Source organism: Sitodiplosis mosellana, unplaced genomic scaffold, assembly GCF_009176505.1.
Source record: "Sitodiplosis mosellana isolate CC-2019 unplaced genomic scaffold, AAFC_SMos_1.0 Smas_scaffold_6181, whole genome shotgun sequence".
Classification (NCBI taxonomy): Eukaryota; Metazoa; Arthropoda; class Insecta; order Diptera; family Cecidomyiidae; genus Sitodiplosis; species Sitodiplosis mosellana.
The window spans coordinates 2,446,661-2,468,040 of NW_022601422.1; the positions used below are offsets into that span (position 1 = coordinate 2,446,661).

General features: G+C 36.9%; 3 protein-coding genes across 6 annotated transcripts in view; all 3 read right to left on the bottom strand.

Moving 5' to 3' along the window:
- Positions 1–13,172, bottom strand: part of LOC129576294 (uncharacterized) — a 47,951-nt gene extending 34,779 nt beyond the window's left edge. Inside the window, exons 1-5 of one of the 4 annotated variants that reach the window (XR_008688875.1) lie at positions 11,169–11,423; positions 10,997–11,105; positions 10,704–10,773; positions 10,150–10,629; positions 9,354–10,074 (exon numbers count right to left, since the gene is read on the bottom strand). The gene's annotated coding sequence lies outside the window, so the exon portion shown is untranslated. Of the gene's footprint in view, positions 1–5,256; positions 6,441–9,353; positions 10,075–10,149; positions 10,630–10,703; positions 10,774–10,996; positions 11,106–11,168; positions 11,858–13,070 lie in introns of those variants that run through there. The other 3 variants (XM_055461138.1, XM_055461137.1, XM_055461139.1) reach the window with 3 other exon arrangements.
- On the bottom strand, positions 12,455–14,816 carry LOC129576295 (SET and MYND domain-containing protein DDB_G0273589-like). Its single transcript, XM_055461140.1, has 3 exons — positions 13,672–14,816; positions 13,327–13,510; positions 12,455–13,265 (listed from the first exon to the last, which is right to left on the bottom strand). Exons 1-3 carry the CDS (start codon positions 14,799–14,801, stop codon positions 13,110–13,112), a joined length of 1,470 nt encoding a protein of 489 aa, XP_055317115.1. The 5' UTR covers positions 14,802–14,816; the 3' UTR covers positions 12,455–13,109.
- Positions 14,817–14,917: 101 nt separating this feature from the next.
- Positions 14,918–17,122, bottom strand: LOC129576296 (uncharacterized). The gene is made up of 4 exons (XM_055461141.1): positions 16,890–17,122; positions 15,923–16,158; positions 15,541–15,677; positions 14,918–15,471 (listed from the first exon to the last, which is right to left on the bottom strand). Exons 1-4 carry the CDS (start codon positions 16,933–16,935, stop codon positions 15,414–15,416), a joined length of 477 nt encoding a protein of 158 aa, XP_055317116.1. The 5' UTR covers positions 16,936–17,122; the 3' UTR covers positions 14,918–15,413.
- Positions 17,123–21,380: the final 4,258 nt, after the last annotated feature.

Genomic DNA, 21,380 nt, shown 5'->3' on the forward strand with positions numbered 1-21,380 from the left:
TCTCTCTCTCTCTCTCTCTCTCTCTCTCTCTCTCTCTCTCTCTCTCTTCCTACTTAATGCCTGATTCTGAAGGAAAAAAACTCAGAAAAAGAAGAAGAAGAAGAAGAAGGAAAAAAATTACTGATTAAGAAGGAATTAACGAGAAAAAACACTAAAACCCTCCGAAATAATAACGAAAACACACACACATGCTCACGCGCAACACCGAATCAAAAGTGAATAAGCGCGATGCAACGAATGCCGCCTGAGCGGGTGTGTTCGACATGTCTTTGTTTGTGTGAATATCTCTGTAGTGTTTTCATTTCGATGGATTTATGTGTGTGTTTTTTTTTAACAATTTTTGTCAGATAGTTTTTGATGTGTATTTTTTTTTCCATAATCATCGTCATTGATATATACGGTTCTCGGATGCTGGTTATTGTTGCCATTGTATCGGTTCAGCCCTGTGCTACGATCGATGATTCGGACTCGAAGCAAACGAATGAACGAACAGAGAAAAAAAAAAAACAACAAATTCTCAATGATTGTGTGGAGCGAGAGAGGCGATGTGTGGTTTTATGCATGAAATTCTGTAAATGTGGCTTTTTGTTTGCTCTCACTCTTCTGCACCAAAGCACCAAATTCAAGCAGATTAAAGCCAATTGTTTTTAAAAAGGTTAAAATGATGTGGAATTCTTTGCTCGCTCTCTCCCTTGCTCGTGTTGATTTTTCATATGATGTGGGATACTATTTATCGCTCGTCTTCTTCGTTCGTCACACATAAAATTCACTCTCCGGGTGTATTAATTAATATATATATACAATATTTATTTTCATATATACGGTATGACTGGAACCCGGTTCAAAATATTTATCGAAGGTTCTGTATCGTTAATTCCCAGTCACTTTGTGCGCTGAGCCATTCCGCGCACCACAACACCTCGTAAATGACACATTTTAGCACAATTTCAACGACGGAAATGTAAAACCATGTGAAAATCCATGCACAGTGCACACCACACTCGTTAGTACATTGCTATTAATTTAGTTCGAATGGGATTTTCCACAACAAATCCATTTTCGCTCAAATTCTTTTGACTTTCGCGGCTCGATAACTGCAACTTCGTATCACACATAATTGCGAATTTTTCCCGTTGCATTTTTCTACTTTTATGTGTGAAATTGACCGATTGCAATAAGACAAAAAAGACGAATCGGAATCAACAGTTCGTTCTTCATTCTAACATTTATTTTTAGCTTCTAGTTAGCATCTCATACGATAAAATGTTTGAAATGCCCAATGGCTTCATTTACACCATCTCCTGTCCTGTCACTCACAATATTGCTCTCGAAATTGAATATAACCATAATTTTTTGTTCGTTCCAGAGCCACATTTGAAATGGGAATTGCTTTTTGTGTCTTTCAGCATAGATTCTATTAATCCATGTATGGGATAGGAGCACGAATGCACGCGCGCGCGTAAGCGCGAACCACGACATGAAGAGTGTGTGACGCAACACGGCTAAAATAAGTGTGTGCCCATTTCGATATGATAATTTTTGTTTCATTCAATTATTTTGGTGAAACTCAATTGAGCTCACATTTTTTCTTCAATTTGTGGAATTGACATTGTCGTCCCCATAAATATACACCAATGCTGCAATGTGTTCAATACACATTTCATTTGAATGTTAAATGACGGATTCGTCTTTTTAAACACTTCCTCTGTTGCTGTGTGACACACGTCTGAGATCATGATTATTTGTTTGAAGAGGAGGGAGCAACTGTGATTTTGTGGAAAAAATGATTGTTTTGGGCTGAAGATTCGAATTTTGAGCCTTTTTTTTTAAATTTCTACTTCAAAATGGTACAAGCAGTTTCCTTATGGAGTTTGAGAAATTTTCGGTTGATCCTGATCTTTCTGATCTAAATCGAGGATTTGTATATTCAAATAAAATTCATTTAAGTCTTTCCTTTCAACCCAATCTCAAATTCGTGTCTCCATGAACTTGATTTTTTGTTTGTTCAACTTCCCTCCCGAAATTGTTCGATTAGCATTTCAGGCGAAAAAATTCTGTTGCCTCCAAATAGGGCACTGTCTATCATTGTTGTACGTGCATATGTAAAACCCATAATTTGTTCATTGATTGAACGGGCACAGAGAAGAAAAAAACAACAACAACAACAAAGTTATGATGAATGTCAATGGAAATGAGACAAATGCGCACTAGCTAATCCAATTGAATGTATGTTAAACAGACAGAAGAAGTAGAAAACAACAGAATTCTTAATTTATGAGTTTTTCTTATTTTGGAATTTTCAGAAGTACATTTCTGTACAATTCAAAATATGGATAAATCAAAATTATCTGATCGGAATAATTAAAAGTTGGAATTAAAATGAGCCACACATTGTTTGTCATGCATCCGTGGCCCGGTGATGTTTTTTTTTTTCCTCTCTTTTGTCGTTTGATATCATGGTTATAGGCGTATGGAAAGCAGAAAAAAAGCAACTTAAGTGTGCGGTACGGAAAGTACGTCGAAAAGTGTTCAAAGCGCTTCAAAGTGAAACGCCAAAATGAAATTAATGAGCGCGAGAGCGAAATGAAAACGTAATGCAGCGGAATATTATTGGAAAACAATGACTTTATCGACTTAATGAATGCACGAAAAATTGTCTATTTAGCGTCCGATGAATTCCAATTTTCTGGGATAACAGCACCCAGTCCCCTGGCTGAACAAAATATTTGTGTGTATGGATAGCAAATGCGCGCATTTATTGTGATTTCTTTATGTTTTTGTTGATTGCGATGATTTGTTTATTATTTGTTACAATCGTCGACTTGTCTCTATCTCTCTCTCTCTCTCTCTCTCTCTCTCTCTCGCTCCGCTTTTTTCTAATTCAACGCGTTCACCACATTCAAACGCAATTAAAAAAGTTATGAATGTTCAATATATATATATGTGAATTTGGCATTGAACAATTATTGTCAGCATTATTGTTTGAGTTGACTGTGAATTGAACGGCATTTCTATGCTTCTAAGCACTTTTTTTTTATTTTGGTACGGATAGACTGATGAATGAATCGTATCTTCGGATTCGATAGTCACACTTGACTGTTTCGCTTCTTTTTTTGGTCAATTTTAGTAAATCGGCTCACGGACAAAGTACTCGAAGAATGTTTGCAGAGATTCAGTTGCACAGTCATTGCGTTGATGAAAAGAGAAACAGAGAAGGGAAATGCTCGAGCTCAAGTAAGAGAGCTAGGTATATTTTGTCGAAAACAAAACAAAAACTACGCATTTGTTTTTCCAAATTCGAAATTGTTTACATTGCCCAATAAATGAAAACAAAATGTTTCGCCGCTTCGAATCCATACATTGTATTCAATATTCAAGTGGAAGTAAATGAAGAAGAAGAAGAAGAAATGACGTGAATTCAAGCAGAAGAAACTTGAAAAATGCTCACATAATAATATACTGTTATATGCACACCATATATATATTTTCATTCCGGAAATCAATTGAAATGACAACTAAATTCTGAATAATTTCTGTGGATTTTAATGAATTTCTTTTTTTTTTCTTTTCGAGTAAAACATACACACACAGAGACACACACTACACGCATGCCAGTTGTGCATGCTGTCACATTATAAACATCCAACTAATTCTAATTGGCATGCCATTAATTTTTGTGGGTTTTCGAACGGAAATCGGCCGTTGCCTATGGCTATACGTTTCAAAAGTCATTTTTGTGTGGACCGTACTGATATATTTTTGGTAATAGTCGCGCGCGCTATTGAAATATTTGCTACGTACGTGATATGATTTGATTTTGCGTTACTTTGACACAAAAGTGGCTCATTGTCGACGATATATGCGTGTACATATTTCGAGTGGTTTTAAGTTTTCAGCGGGAGAGAAAGAAAGAAGCCAGGCATGATGGTTTCGAACAAATTGAGCGTTTTGTTCTCGTTGCATTTCAGTTTTTTGAAAGCAGGTTTTTAATTTGATCTGGACACAATCATTTTTTTTTTTTCATTCAACAGTGAATCTTATATCCACCCTTTTGGTCATGCGGCGAAAAAGCCGACATTTGTGCCTGCTAAGCAGAGGGAGAGAGCGCGAAAAAATGGGTAAAATTTCAACTTTCCGCTTTCATAATTAATTCGGTCAGGGAAAAAGGATAACATATGCGTTATTAATATTAATACGTGCGCGCTGCGCTCTCGTTCGCATTTTTAATACATATCCCGACGACACATCACTTCAGCCAACCATGTACAATGAAGCCCGAAACAACGAAAATCGCCAAAAAAAAAAAAAATCCGGATTGAGTGAGTGATGCAGCTTCGGTTACCGCTGTTCTCTAAAGTACACATTCTAAAATGCTACAAGTAATTTGGTTTGGCTCCCTTTCTGCTTTATTTTCCTCGTTTTATTTCAGCACTTGAATAATATTTTAAACATTTATAAAGGCGTTTTTTAGTTTAAAAACCTAGTTTGCCATCGCTGCTGCGTTCGGAAGTGTTTCATCGTCGTCGGCGCGCTCACGCAAAACAATAGCAAATGGATGTGGTGCGCATGCCAGAATGAGACAACAAATGGTCCGGCGCAAAGAGCAACCCAACCAAAAATTGTATACAAAATTGTATTATTTTTGTGCATAATATTTTTTTCACGTCATTTTTATTTTTTGTTACTGCTGTTGGTTAGTCATGACTACTCTGTTTTTGTTCGCAACTCTTATGCGCCTGGTGGTGCGTGCGAGCTAGCGATTGTTCGTGTGTGTGTCTGTGAGTGTGAGATTTTATGCACAAAATCCAGGCAAGCGAATTTCAAAGGGTTTCAATGGAAAAGAGGAATATTTCAGTGAAGATTTTTCCCGTATATTTTTTGGGTGGTGTGCACTCTTTTACTCGCTCTCTCCGTCGCACACACATACAAACACACACTGGCACAGTTACACACTGTATCGCCTGCAGTCTATAGATTATATCACCGAGGCGCAGACAAAAAGCAAATCGTACGAAAACATGCTTCATTTGTGCATGTGAGCCGATCGTAATTCCGATTCTAAAGTTTTGAACACACAATCAAACGAATGAAAAAAAAAAAAGAAATCCTGAAATAATGATGAGAGTGAGCGAGCGAGCGAGCGAGCGAATAATAACAAAAAAACGCACACAGCTCGCCGTTCTGTTCTGCTTTTTTTCACCATCATTCTTTATTTTATTATTATTTGAAATGTAAAATTAAACATTGCACACATACCATTCGAATCGAATGAAAAATGAGGGTTATCCAGCGAAAAAATGAAATCCTCGAATTGTGAAAGGATTGAAATTTTTGTGTATTTAATTTTATAGGTTCTCTTTCTTTCTCTCTCTCGATCGTTTTTTTAATGGGTTTTTTTTCGGTGCAAATGCGGAAAAGTGCCTCTTTGCGAGGTCTTTGTCAGTTCAGCTGCCGTTACGTATCTTTTGTTGTTTCCTTTTGTCAATTGAATTTGGTTCGATTTCGAACAGAAATCCCAAATCGCCTCAAATGATGTTTTTGACAGACAAGAAAAAAACGAACGAACGAACACACACAATTGCTCCAAAATCAAAAGAAACGTAACAAAATCACAACACTTTCTTTGTCATTTCCGAAAATGATCTACTTGCTGATTTGGATGCTGTCACTTTTCGCTCAATTGTATCAATGAATTGTCCTTTTTTCTACTTCAACTGGTTTCGATGAGATTAAATTTAACACTTTTTTGTACAGACAATTCTGAAATTGTTATCCTTATCAATCTTAGCACAAAATTGATGAATTTCGATGAATTAAATGATAAATTCACATCAAACTGTCACTTATTGTTCACCAGACAGAACGTTAGTCGTTGAAATGTTTCCGTCAATTTTATTTTGGTTCTTGCAATTTTTCATCAATTCTTCAAGTTTTCCAATGAATTTTTCGATGTTGTCAATTGTTTTGAATTTCCCTTCTCCAATACCTAATCTGACTTTGAGTTTTTATCGTTGAATTAACGACGTATTTGCGCCAGGCTCGATCAAAAAGTACCAAACAGCGGCTGACGTTCACATATTCTCCGTGGTTTGGAATTTGAAAGTTCGCGGTGGATTTTTTTTTGGCGCATGTACGACCAACCAAAACACAATGCACATGCCGTGTATCCTTGTATATACAATATCTGTCTGAGTGTTTAGCCGCGATATCACATCAATCCTGCGCGCGATTGAAATGTGTTATCTCTTCCGTTGTCCGTTTCACGTCGGGCGTAAGTGTCTGATCGATCGATTGGTTGGTAGAATATTGTTCACTGTTTATTTCAAGGAATCATTTCAAATCACTGGGCTTGGGCTCTGCTCGACGCGTACTCGACAGCGCGCTCACTTATAATAATCACAACAAAATATAAAATACGAGAAAAAAGCCCAACCGTTCAATGAATATGCTTAATAAGTATTTTCTCTCGTTTTTCGTCTCCGTTCATTTGTGTATTAATTCGTCGTTGTGTCTGTTTTCGTCTCGCTCTGTCTGCTGTGCTCCTGTCGTCGCCGTCGCTTCATTCACTCGCCCGGCCTCACTCTCTGTCATGCACCGCTCTGTGTGTGAGAGCATGTATGTATACATATCTGAATATGCGGCACGTATCGAATATTGTTATGAGTACATGCTTCGGGACGTTTGCCGACGATGTATGTTCAAATACGAACGAGAGCGCGCGCGAGATACAGAGAACGTGTTAAATAACCGCCACACACTAATCTCATTCACGTAACTACTCTTTGCCAAACACACACACACACACACATACACACACAAATGCTCATTATTTTGATGTGGATGTGCTGTTAGACACTGCATGCTTACAATACCAACTAAATATGTGATGATTTTGATTACATTTCAGTTTATTTCGAATTTGAACAACAACAAAAAGAAGAACCAAAGAGTTGTGTACAACGATCAATGCTGAATGTATGTATATGCCCATGCGGTATGCACGGGAGAAACTCCGGCTGCTGTTGCTTCTGCTGCAACATACACACACACAGTCGGCACATTGTTGCGCGATTATTATTGTTACGATTATTCTTTTGTGCCATTTGATAAATTGAATATTCAAATTAGCCCAGCGAATGGAAGTGGTGGTTACATTGACTTACATATTTCTCGCCGAGTTTTGACATCACACGCAGAATCACAAATCGCCACTGGCCAACAGCACACAACCGATCACACACATCCTTACAGCTGATTGTCTTTCGCCATTTCCTCCTAATTCCAATTCGAATTTCGAGTCCAAGACAGCAACGCACTTTTCGATGCACTTTGATGCAGCGAATATTGTTTGATATGAACTTCCAATGTCTCTCGTTCCTTTTACCATTTTCACGTTGGACAGTCGACACAAAGCATAACCACATTTTTTATATTGAAATTAAACGCTGATCATTTAGCGCAAATTTAACTCCAATATTTAATCCGATAAATTGTGACAAACGAACATTTTCACACAAAATGACCGGAATTATGGTAATAATTGAAAAAAAATATTGGAATTTCATATCGACACTAATTCGACTTAATTTTATGCCGTCAAACAACCACTTGTTGATTTTCGATGCGATCAGCACATTTTGAGATTTGTTTTGCTTTGATTGTTTATATTAAGAGTTAAGCAGAACTCATTTGTTATGATTTTTATTTCTCTTCTCTTTTTTTTTTTTTCGTAAAAAAATCTTTTTTCACTGAATTCTTTACTGTTTGGAAGTTTTCCACAGCAGAACATTAGGTTTAAGGGTACAAATAAACCAAACGATTTTAATTGGCTCAAATGAGATTCGAAACGGTCGATTTCAAATTATTAAAGTTTTTACGGAAAAAATCTCTGTGTTACGTCTTTTTCTTATTGCCAAAGAAATTCGGTTGAGAAGTTTAAGATTAACACTAGCAATATTCCGAACCACCATCAGAAAGCGTAAGCAATCAAATCGAGCGAAATACTGTGCGGCAAGAAGGAAACCAGCGACGAAAGAGGAAAATTGCTGATGCAATGACGTCGGATGGAAGTGCGAAGAAGAGACGAAAGACGGGTCTACAATCAACACTGAAAACCATTCCGGAATTGAATTCAGGTGAGACATTCAAATCGATACACGCAAAGACTTGATTTAGATTTTGATCTCGATTTCGATTTACTTTTATCACATAAGTGACATTGATTGACCTGAAATTGAACGAGATCGGGAGTTCTGAACAAGTGGGCAGTTCAATTTACATGTGAACAACCAAAAGGCTCTATTTCCGAGCCGCACGATTGTGAATCGATAGATGATCTTTCCTATCATGTACGTTTGTTTTTATATGGAGAAAATCGTCCACGATCGTACATTTCCTATTTCTAAGGCAACGATTTCTTTGGACGATGACAAAAAATCTTACACGATTGCAATCTTGTGCCTTGGAAATAATACCTTAAACAACGATGTCCTTTTTGGCTCAAAAATAGAATATTCTATGTATAATATATAATAGACCCAAAGCTTGAATACCTTGCATGACATGTAGAAAGGATAATGCCAGCCACCAATGTAATGTTGATCTTCCAGATGAATCTGAGGCATGAGACATTTTTTGTGGCTCTAAGAAATACAATCTAGCATTTGATCAATAAAGGAATTTGGCATTAGTGAAATCTCCGGTTTTTTTGCGTAAGATAGAGAGTTGGGCGTGTTCGTTTTCTTTAGATCACTCTTATGAAAAACGAAGTATCTACAAAACATGAAAAATATTCTTCATAGAGCCCTTTCATTTAACAATCGTAAATTCAAGCCTTGAAAATAATAGGAAATTTTATAGTAATTTAAAAATATGCAAATTGTCTAAATAATATTTTATCGTTCATACGTTAATCAACGTAAATAACCACCAGAGCCATCTATATGTCAAGTGGAAATGAATTAACTTAAATCGCTTCAAACTTTCAATTTATTCAGTTTGAATACAATGGGACAAAAGCCATTCATCAACATAGAAACAGTTATAATAACATCATCGTTGAATTTTTCTTATTAGTCTCACCTATCTCAATGCAATATAAATAATTCTTAATAACAGAACTGTTAAAATACATTAATGAATTGGTCACTATTTGTTCATTTTCATTTTTCGATAAGCCTAATTCATTCTCTACAAGAAATATTCTGAGTTTTTGGAGGAAATACCCTTGTTTGTTTGTTTGTTTATTATCAGACTTTTGGTCAGCATTCATTCCACACGTTTTGATTGTATTTTAAAAAAAAAAATACGTGTACATAACCGTGATTGAATAAAACGATGAAAAGAAAACAAAATTTTATTTGAAATATATTCATTGTATTTAAAGTCAAAGATGAATTTATTAAAAATCGAACAGATCTTGCATAATTTTAAAAATTGATTCTTTTTTTCTCTCGAAAAATTGTTCGATTTTCAACATCTTTCCAAGGGTATTCTAGTCATTCTAAATAAACTTCATTTGAAAAGAGTTATCAACAACATTGTGAAGGTGTAGATTTTGTTTTTAAGCTGGGAAAAAAAGAGAAGTCATGTGTTTATATTCAAAATTGTCACTTTCATCCGATAATTTGTTCTGTGATCAAACTCCATTTCATATCTGAAAATAATGCTGACTTTGCTCGCAGCTTCAAAATCAAGTGGATCTAATGGTCCCATAGTCAAAACAACACCATTTTGAATGCGGTGAATCACGACGCATATGTCTTTCTGACTCGAAATAGGTAGGAGGTACCAAGGCATATTGTAAAAAGCATCGACAGTTTTTTCGTTCGCTTCCTCAATATTATTGCCCATGTAGCATATGATCAATAGTTGAATATAGGAGCACATCGTGCTTCCATATCCAGCCGGAAAGTCGAGCTTAAAAATTGAAGGTTCAGATTAGTACATGTGTATTCTATACAGTTTAAATTGATTGAAGCTGTTGAAAAATGGCGAAACTTATTGCATACGTATAAAACGTATGGGGCCACAAACGTTTTTACATATAGCAAATCAATCACTGCGAGTTCGAAACTGCAAAATAAAAAAAAGTTCTCATTTGACATTACACGGTTGGTGAAAGTGCATCACATTGTATGATATAGCTACCGATCAAAATCTTGTACTCGCATGAGAGTATTACGCCATTTGTGCTTTGATTTTCAATGACATACCCCCAGCCATAAGTTCATCGGCAAGTTCATTTAAATCAAGTCGAACAATCTTCGGTATCGTCGTAACAACATTGTTCACCAAGGCTTGTCCAATTTCCACAGGAAAGCATTGCTGAATGAGGTTCAATATGAATCTCGTATCTGATTGACTATCGACAAACGGTAGCTCTGTAGCTAGCGGAGTCACACGCATATTTTTTGGAAAAATAAACAGAAACCGGTTCAAATGCGATACACAAACCAAGATCTCCACAACCAAAATGTTTTTCAAAAGTTGTTTGATGCATTTCTCTCAAAGCGAATTGTGTTTCGAAGGCGTATTATCGTTCATGTATATGTAATTTCCTCCAAAATTGGTTGCACTGTTGATGTCAAAACGCTTTAAGTCTACCGCATGCCAATACATTATAGTATTCTAAGAATAATTGAGAGATTTTCGGAATGAATTTGGTTTACAGCAAATTCATATCATTTAGTGTATCAACTCACCACAATAACCATACCCAGTGGACAAATGCACCGATGCTTGTTCCATATGCCCAAAAACCATCGCCGATATCTGTTCAATGAAATATGCAATTAAATGGCGCAAAATGGTGGACGAAAAATGCCCAATATTCACTGTAATAAAACACTGAAACCGTCAATATAAGAAACCATTAACAATTGATTAAGCAGCTTGAACTGTTTTCACATTTTTTTCGAAATTGACAGAACAATGAACTATGTTCTCGCGAGAGATAAATAACTTTAAACATTTTTGAGCTACTTTCACTTCTTACTTAGATCATCGAGTTGCATTCGAAGGTGAAAATATTTCTCTCTTGTATCAATGGTAGCCAGTTGCATGCCCGCGAGTTGACAGCGCTCTTTTGCTTCAGACCACGTCGACTAAAATGAAAGTTATTTGGTAATTTGAAAATCGTTAAAAAGCTTTAATTTATCAAAACTTACGTGATCTTTTCGATTGATGTAATAATTTTTCCAGTAATAATGATCCAGTTGAAGCATTTTCACATGTACATTACATTTTGCCGAGGGTGTGTTTCGAGCTAACGCCAGAGCCAACACAGCAACTTAATGAGACGGGATACTGTAAATGCTTCAAATGACATCGTTTTTCTCTCTCGCATTTTGTTGCTTCTTCCGCACATTCACAGAAAATGTTATAATTGGCTTAAAAATGACTTGGGCTTTTGCTCGCTTTTCCTACACGCACACACACACTTGCGTATAAATGGTGGAATACGAAAAAAAATCTCATCGACTTACGATGGATTCAGCCAATTTCACGAAAGCCAACCATGACCGCAATCCGATAGAAGAATCTCGCATATTCCGGCCGTTTTTCCTTCAATTCTCGGCTCAAACGCATCAATTGTGTACGGTAGCGTTCGCCTGTGATCGTTTCACCAGGTTTCAGCAGCTCATAATAAATCAGTTTCATTTGAATTGAATGTTCGCACTTGATGCACTTCATGTGGATAAGATTGCGTGAAGCGATTCGCATCGAGCATTGGAATGTTTGAATATTTATCACTTTTCAATTGATGCTCTCGAAAGTGGTTGCTACGTCTTTTGTTGTGTTTTTTCCCCTTCAATCTAGCACCAGCTAATTACGAATGGTTTGTATTGGATTTCGTCTATTAAAAATATTCGAACGAAAAAAAATATTGCATAGTAAAATTTCTTGACAATAACACTTCCTCATTCTAATCAGCGGCTAAACACATCTAAATGCTGATTTATTCTATAGAACCATTTTTATGGGTGATCTCAAAACAAACAAGGAAATCTTGTTGATTGGCACAATTACATTTGTGTTCGGTATATTCTTTGCTTCGATGGAAATATCCGAAGAAAAACGCTTTGTCATCATATCATGTTTCCAAAGTAAAAGTGAATCCGATTCACTGAATCGGATAAGGTAACAGTATTTCTCGTAGAACTATTCATTTTTGTTACGAATCGAAATCGCAATTTATATTTACTAATCTCTTACCGTCTTAATTACAGTAATTTCGTGCATGAACGCAAAGACACGAAATATGCATTATCAGCCGTTTAAATTATCTAGTTGACGTAATCGGAATTTTCAGAATGGAGCGATTTGTTTTTGCATGGATTATCATGGAAAATATGGAACAACGACAGAAGTCAACGATACTGACGATAATATGTGTTCGACATGCATTTCACTTGATCAGCAACCAAATAAAATTATATGCACTATTTGTCAGTTTTCTGGGCTTGAATTTTTATTTTTATTTCTTTCAAATTTGCATCTTTATCTTTCTTAAATTCTGATAAACTCAGTGATCCACACAGAGAAAAATAACAATATTATGAGATTTAATTGAATTAATCACACTCACGCCTATATTACAGCGTTAAAACAGCGAGAAACCCTGTAAACAATTCCCTGAATTACCACATAAAATAATTCACTTTCATTAAACAGCAGAAAAAAAAACAACGAATTTATTGAGAAATATGATTTTGTATGCTATCATTTCTGACAGTCAGCTGTTTCGCATTTTCTATTGAAACCAAATAAAGAAATGTAAACACAAAGCAAGGAAAAATGCCATTCAATTCATGTATGTTCATGTTCAGGAATAATTTTGCTTATGAAACTGACTGAAAGAAATGTCAGTAAAAATCGCGTACGTAAAATGTTCTTTTTTTCTTTTAAAATATATTATTGCTCTGAATAAATACCTAAGAGCGTATTTGATTTTTTTTCACGATTTCTGAGGGAATGTGAGCGTTGGTAATTTAAAACTAGATAATATCAAATGGCTTGAATGGTATGAAATGATATGAAATGTTGTGATGCAAGCGAATTACACATACATTCGGATGATGCAATCATCAATGGTAATCGTAATGGATTCAGTAGCGTGATGTCAGCGTGCTCCACATGCCGAATAAATTTCCCTGCATGACCATAGTATCGTACACTGGATGCAAGTGATCGTGTTTTTCCAAGAATTCAGTCGCCTTCTTCAGTTGCTCTTCAATCGTTTTACGAGATTGTTTTCGAAATGCCTGTGTATGAACAATTTTTGTATACAATTAGTTCCAAAAATACTTGACAGCCAAAACAAACCTGTGTATTCATTTCGTACGGTTTTATTCCAACCTTGTACAGTGGATCGTTTGCGAGGCTCATCCGTTCAATTTGTGATGACCATTGCTTATTTGTACAAATAAAACACTTGCACTTGAAATGGAATTGAAGGTCCATTGCCAATCGTTTTTGTTCCAATCCTTCGGTGGCATAAAGAGCAACGCTGAAAAAAGACCGATTCAACAATGAGATTTGTAAGTTTCAAGAAATGTTTTCATCAAATTTGACAACTCAATATTTATATTGCGGTGATAAATTCGAGTGTTTAGGTGAAAAATGTGAATATCATCGAGAAAAAACCAACCCAATGCAATGCAAACTTACGCATATGATCGAAACAGTTGTTCACCTTTTTTGATTGGACGGATTACTTTACCAATCAAACGATCATCGACGGAGTACATCCAGACATTTGGTAGACAAGAATGGTTGATGTAGCAGCTGAATGGATACATTGCGTAGGCGTAACGTTCACATTCCATTTTGCTCATGCTGTCACTGTCCTTTTCCTGGGTGTATTCGTACAATTCGACCGCATGCTCAGCAATGTGAAACAAATGCAACAGCAAATGTTGCAGAAAACGTTGATGTTTTAGTGTACGAAATCGAGACTTCAAGTCGGGGAATCGATTGATTGTAATGATTGCGACATCGGTGGCAGCTCGAAAACGATCCATTTGATGTTCCAACATTTTGCGATGATTATGAGTGAGTTGAAATAACGAGCAAAAATTCCGTTGAGCTTCTGTTGTCAAATTGTCCAGTTTTCCACCTTTGAGCAGCGTATCGACTGTTTTCATCAGCATATCGATGTCGGTAAATGCGGCATTTACGTTGAAAAACATGCGCATCAGTAGCTCAAAAGTCTCCTTTCGCGACAATGATATTGGCATATTGCATTCGTACTTGTGGAATGACATTGCCATACATTCTTCATTGCAGTAGCTGACACCTTTGCAATTTTTACACGAGATTAGGTTGATGCAGGCTTCGAAGCAGTGTGAACATCGAACACGAGCCGGAGCACCATGAAACCGCATGGGAATTATTGCGAACGGTTTTTCGATCAAGAACGTTTGACCAACTTGCAAATCACGTGTTATGACGATATGACGTCCGAATTCATCATTTTTCCGAATTTTCAAGCAGTTGACAACACCGGCAAATTCTTTATGCTCGTCGAAACTTAACTTTGGTGTCATCGGAGTGAAACGACTGTCTTCGAACTGTTCGTCGATCAACAATGCGGTGTATTTCGATGCTCGAGCATCCAATTTGTGCATCAAGTGTGCCGGATGCTTTAACTTCTTTGCCAACTCGATATCAAACAAACACACTTCTGGCATATTCAAATGGAGAAAACACGCTGAACGGTTTGGATATGCCAATGCCACTTCGACAGGATCCATTTTCAGCATTTTTAAGGCACTGTTGAATGTGTTCATTGCTTCCATGTATTTACCAATTGGTAATTGAAGTTCATTTTACCCTTTTCACGTAGTAACAAAGCAGCAAAATTGTTTTTCTGGTTTTTCGCCGATTTCTCCGACACAAACATATGATCAATAAGCGGCTCAAGATGATAATCAGCCAATGGTCGAATTGTAAAAATATCTTTGTATAAATCCGACTTTTTCGCTTTTTGCCACAAAATATTCAATGTGGATTGCATTTTGACACTTGTTCTATAGTTTGCGCGGCAGAAATGATGCGATATGTATAGCGGTACAAATAGAACTGATGTCGATGACTGGAAATGGCGAATCGAAATTTTATGCGGACATCACGACGTATATTTTACACTGGTTCATGCTCAAAAATACAGAGATAGAATAACGAATTCATGCGAAGTGTCAAAATGAATCGAAGAGAGAAAAAAAATCTTAGGCGCTATCTTAACAAAAAAAAATTGGCAAGTGGTAAATGTATATCAATACATCCGCATTGTCTTCACCGTGTATAGACAAGCATATATGTACATTGATATAACTTTGCGTTAAATAACGCGTCCGTTGGAACTGAGGTCTTAGCTGAGGCGTGTGTGGAAGTGTGTGTATGTGTGTCATTCATTCTGACGTTTTTGATGGCGTTTGCTCGACTGGATCACCAGGATTTCCTCTCAGACTGAAAATTTCATTGAAAAATAATCGGTGAGCAACATTCAATGGGTTTTTCTTAACGTAGATTGGATACCTTAGTGCCATCATGATTTCGCTGTGAGCTTTTTGGTCACAGATGGTCCTCACCAAGTTCTGAGCAGTAAAGCTGCCATACCGTTCCGCCAACGTTCGTTCTACGGAACCCTCGCACACATTCTTCATTGCTGTGGACTAAAAGTTAAAGCTGAATTAGTATTGCTACAGAATCCAAGTGACCTTACTGTCGAATTTGCGCAAAAATACATACTATTTCATGTTCATATACATCGTTATTTCATTTAGAAGCGGAAGGAGCGATAAGAGCTCCAACGCGCGATACAGTAGCTTTGACAAATGTATTGGTGCATCAAAAATGACAGTAAGGGACTTGGCAAACTCATTTTGATCAGTCATTATACGTATTTATGGATTCTTACAAGAGTATTAGCTCGTGCATGGATTTCGGAGGAAAGCTCTTGTATGTAGCTCTCCTTATCCATATCACAGCTCAAACTCGTCCCCACAGTGCGGCTATCCAGAGAGACAAAATGCGATTGGGAATCGACATTGCCGGCTTTCGAATCGATGTGGTCATTCGAATTGTCGGCATCGGCAATCGAGTCGTCATCGCTAGCATTCGAATCGTCGCGGTCAGCTGTCGGCCCTTCTGCAACTGAATTTCCGGAAGATGTATTAAATTTTGAAATAATTCCATCGGGAATTGGATCGAATACATCAAAATTGGTTGAACATTTCGGTGAAAGCTTATTATTTCAGTTTTCGTTTCATTGCCATGATTTATCGTCATTTTTTATGATGTGCAATATTTACTTTGCGTTCTTTTATGTTTTTTTTTCTTAAGAATTACTCTATCCGAGGTATTATTTCATTTGTCAATTCTTTATGTATTCTATGTGAAAAACGCACGAAGATGCCAAAAGTGGCCGCACTGTATGGCACTTCAACTATTCTATTCTAATTAGAACATTGATAAAGGTAGTTGAATTTTCACACAGATCATAGGCATTCATAAATATCTGTTGCAAACACACTTTCCTATTGAGTTTACCAAACTAAAAAGAGCCTTGGAGTATCTTCAAATGAGAAAATGAAAACACAACCTCGATTTACATGATTTTTACTTCATATTTCCCACACCAAAGGTGTTTCTGAGTTGGGTAATGTGTTTACTTATTGTTGGATCTATTTGATAGGCAAAGAAGTCATTATTTGTTCCTTGGGAATCATTTTCAATACAATTAACCAAAAAAATCTACTCTAAAATAGGCAATTCTCCCAATTTCCAACGAATGTGCATAGAAATGTAACCAATTTTGAAATGATCGATCCAATCATTGTATGTTTTTACGTGGAATTATCGTCATCAATTTTCATCTGATTTACCTGCAGGTTCTTGTTGGTCTTCGTCTTCTTCAACAAAGAACAGCATCACAACGACGATTGGTCTCTCGGGGTTGATGGTAATGCGCCGAGACTTCTTATCATCGTAAGTCTCCCATCTTTCGTTCCGTTTTATATGGGCGAGGTAGTGCCCCCCACCTGCGCCCGTGCTTTCAATCACCGCTTTCAGCCTAAAGGTCCTCAAGTCATCATACCGAATGGTGTCATCGATGGTGTTGAAGACGACCGGTATGGGCTGTTGGCTGTCCAAATCCAAAAATGACGGAAATCCCTCAACGTCAACGATGATGAAATTATTCGGCTTTCTGACGAATGCTTCCAATCTTGAACATTTAAGATTTTGACAGGCTGACTTTGGCTCAAGTTCCTCAATGGATGGAAGGATCGAATTGGAAAGGTTTCCAATGCGAGCTTTCTTGATATCCATCGGCACGAATATCATACGTTTTCGCGAACGGAAGGTATGACGAAGTTTGCATGAGCGCAGTTCCTCGATACTATACAGGTCAGGGAAATTTGCTCGAATCATACAAAGTATGTCTCGAGTCCCTGACCAGCAATCCAGTCGCAGTTCGGTAGTCGTGTCACGTAAGAAGCAACGATTTTTCTCCGCTTTTTCTTTGGATCCACTGTCAAGGTCGTATTGTCTGAAATACGCCTCCAGTAATCTACCACGCTCTTTCTGCGCCTCAGACAGATCGGCTGATTGGGTGGTTTCTGTGATCAGTCGGGAAAAATCGTCGTCAGATTCATCAATCTTTCTTTTGATTGCTGGTATATCAGCATACATCGCCAAAAAGACCATAAACACACTGTCGAATGCACAGGTATGAATAATGTCCACTGATCGCTCCCCATCCATGAATCGGACTCCATTTTTGATGTGAGGTAGACGGAGCAGATGATTCGCACCTGGATGGAGGTATTCTTCATCGTCTTCGACATCAAAGCTTCTGAAATGGCATTGAAGAAGTTTAAGGTGAATTTCTAGCCATTTATACACTCGATGCTGCTTCGTATTTGCAAACAAATCACGATTTGCTGCACGAAAGTCTAAATCAGTAATCGAATGTGAAGAAGTTCTCTGTTCGAAGACCGAATTCATAATGCTACCTGTCAATGGTAACATGGCGAATATGTCAATCAAAATCTCTCTGAGATGGGGCACTATGATTGACTCGCCTCGACTGAGTGTCGATATTAAGGCTTTATGGGTAGCTGGCTTTTCAGCCCGCTGTCCTAATGCGTGCACCCAGCCGTAGAACTTGGATGTCTTCAGACTGAAGCATGTATCAGACACACTGTCAGTCGTTTGAACGTCATCGAACATTTTGGCAATGTCATCACCTACACGAAGTCTATCCAATTTCTGATACAGTTCAGACGATTGGAATTCGAGAAAACTAAAAACCTGTTGAATTGTATTTCTTACAACTTCAATGTCTTCCTGTTGGATGAGGAACCCACAAATTTTTTTGAAAAAAACTATGGCAAGCTTATCGTTTTCATCGAACAATGGCTCCAGCTTCTTGTTAATGAATGCAACGAATTGCACTACATTGACTCTGATGTAGCATGGCGGCGCTGAGACACCGTCAAACAAGCTATTATAGCAGTGATCGAGGTAGCCATTTATCGTGAGATGTTTGGACGTGAAAGATTGAATCGCCGAAATTAGGAGCGTCTTCGAGTCAGCAACAATAACTTCCGAAGGGGATGCTTCGGGAACGTTTTGATCCTGCCACGATGTCAACATACGGCGAATGCTCTTCACGTTATGGCGCTCAGAAATCATCTGAAGAACGGGCAAAGTACGCATTCTTCCGTGCATGGTGATTTCGTAGAAAAACACATGCCGCGCTTCACCCGCCTCCAACGGAACCTTGCATTCATCAGGCAGCTGCGCAGATATCGTCGACACAGCAATGGATATGATGCGATGGTGTTGCTTCAATTCAATGCTCGAAAAAAATCTCTGCATCGGTGTCGAATAGCACACTAGAAACGGTTTGGACTCGTCATGTCGAATGCAGTGGAGAAAACGCTGGCTTTTCTTAATCTCCTGGATGGTTGGAACAGAATCAGCGGCATTGTGGACTGGCCTTGGTTGTTGAGGTTCAGGAATTGAATCCCCAGACTGGAAATCACCATGGAGATCACCACCGTCGTCATCGCCATGGTCATCACTAGAGTCGTCGTCGAAGAAATCGTCGGAAGACTGATAAAAATAAAGCACATGAATTAGTCTTGCCACAGATTTCTTTCTTGCTGTGCAACATCTAAGCAAATCAAAACTATCTGTCGGTTTTCCAGTTTCAATTCAAACGATTTTATTGAAATATCCCAAGCCAATGTAATGTGATAATACAATTTACAATTTGTTATTACAACTATTTTCTTTGATTGGTCATAGGCCAAAATAAGGTTATAGTAACAAGTTCATTCTTACAATCTAATTCCTAACGAATCGATGAATTACAAGTTAATTAACTGCTTATTATATATTCACTTTCTCTCATTTACCTACTAATGTGTAACTTGATTGACCTTTATTTCCTAGAATTTTGTATGGTCTAACATTAGTTGATGTTAACACTCCGAAGAGAGACTGTGAACAACTAGATATGAAATTGCCGAAATGCAATTTAAAATGAATGAAATGATCGTCGACACCATCTGTTCGGGCATAGAATAAAGCTCATGAGTATTACTAGAAATAAACGGTCTCTGTTGATGCGTTCAGTTTTTCAAGGATGACAATATTCAATGCGTGTACGCTGGTGGAATTTCGAACTGTTTCATGCTATGCTCGAATAGAGGATGTCATTCATTCATTTCAAATCTTTCCGATATGAATATTTACCATATGAATGCATCAGAATAAAGACATCGTTTGATATGCTCGCGTATCAAAGCGAAATTCAAAACATTTGCATAATAAATACGGTAACCACACAAATTGAAGAAAATTCAAATTCCGAAACAGCAAAACGCCGAAAAAAAAACACCGAAAAAAACGCCGAATCCAAAATCTCGAAAAAAAAACACCGAAAAAAAAATTCCGAATCCAAAATACCGAAAAAAATCTCGAAAAAAAAATTCTATGCGAAGTTACATACAGCTGTCAAAAATCGGTATTTTATTAATATGTTAATAAACAACATACATATTTTAATAATTAATAAAAATTTTGAAACACCATATTTATTAACGTTAATAAATATAGTGCATTTTATTAACATATTAATAATTATTAATATGGCAAATTTTCGGTTATTAATATGTTGTCGATTTTATTAGAATTCTAATAATATCGACAACATATTAATAACGATATTTTATTAGTATTTTAATAAAATCGACAATTTTTTTATTAGAATTTTAATAAAATGTGGTTATTAATAGGGTGCCGATTTTATTAGAATTCTAATAAATTCGACAACATATTGAACATATCATGTTCACATCAAAGTCTATTCAACACAGCGTTTAGATTATTGATGGGCTCAAAACTACTTATATCGATTGGAATTGTTCAGCACCTTCCTTGAATCTCATAGAGAGAGAATATACAAAGAATTTAAGTGCTATGTGGTCTAAATATGTTTATTGGTTTAGTGGGAATTCACATTGAACTGTTATGACCAAACTGAAGGTTCAAGGAAATTTCAAATAAAGTTATGGGCCGAAATCAAACAAATGCGATCTGCATGAAACTTTCAGAATCTTATTTTTTAGCCGGAAAAAAAATCCCAGGAAGTTTGAAGCCCATACAAAATTATCGAAATTTTGAGAAAAATTACATATTTTTCATAAAAAATGAACAAAAATCGTTATAAAATCACTTCAGTACTATTTTTCCATGTTATATGTGTTAGATTCTTTGATCCCAAAGCAAAAAATATATTGAAACATACAATAAAGGCAAGGAAAAAGTCGTAAAATGCCAAAAATGTACCAGAATTTGGATTTTTAGCCGCATGTAGAGCAGCTTGAGTACTACAACTTCGTCATAGACACCAAGTCGATATCTCTTATCATAGTCCAGCTATAATATAAAATAGCCATGGGTCCCTGTGGTCCCCCAAGAACAACAGCGTAACATGTTTTGCGGCAGGCTGTATTTTACACATACTCACACATATGCATATGTTTTTTTTTTCATTCGTGTAGAGAAATGTTCAATCTATACAATGAGACTTAACTCCGGTTGGTTTATACACTGTTTAGTACTTTTATTCAACTTTAAAGTTCGCTGGGGGCCCTGGGTGCCCCAAGAACAATCATAGTGTTAATAAAACTCGAGATCAATTTTTGAAATTAATTTTTGGAAAGACGCCCGTGAATCATCAGAGGGCGCTTAGCGCCCTTTCGCGCCCCCGTGGCTACGGCCCTGCTACCGTGCAAAAGTTTGGAACCACTAGGTATTTTTCATACAAATTGACCATTTTTGGTGGACTCATTAACATATTT

What these genes read in the sequence shown, in the direction of transcription:
- LOC129576295 (XM_055461140.1), bottom strand. Translation starts at nt 14,801, where the DNA reads ATGGAAGCAATGAACACATTCAACAGTGCCTTAAAAATGCTGAAAATG. An exon ending in CAACTGTTTCGATCATATGC is followed by an intron (nt 13,511 to 13,671) that starts GTAAGTTTGCAT and finishes GTCTTTTTTCAG; the next exon opens with CGTTGCTCTTTATGCCACCG. An exon ending in CGTACGAAATGAATACACAG is followed by an intron (nt 13,266 to 13,326) that starts GTTTGTTTTGGC and finishes GTTCATACACAG; the next exon opens with GCATTTCGAAAACAATCTCG.
- LOC129576296 (XM_055461141.1), bottom strand. Translation starts at nt 16,935, where the DNA reads ATGCTGTTCTTTGTTGAAGAAGACGAAGACCAACAAGAACCTGCAG. An exon ending in ATGCACGAGCTAATACTCTT is followed by an intron (nt 15,678 to 15,922) that starts GTAAGAATCCAT and finishes TTTAACTTTTAG; the next exon opens with TCCACAGCAATGAAGAATGT. An exon ending in GAAATCATGATGGCACTAAG is followed by an intron (nt 15,472 to 15,540) that starts GTATCCAATCTA and finishes TGAAATTTTCAG; the next exon opens with TCTGAGAGGAAATCCTGGTG.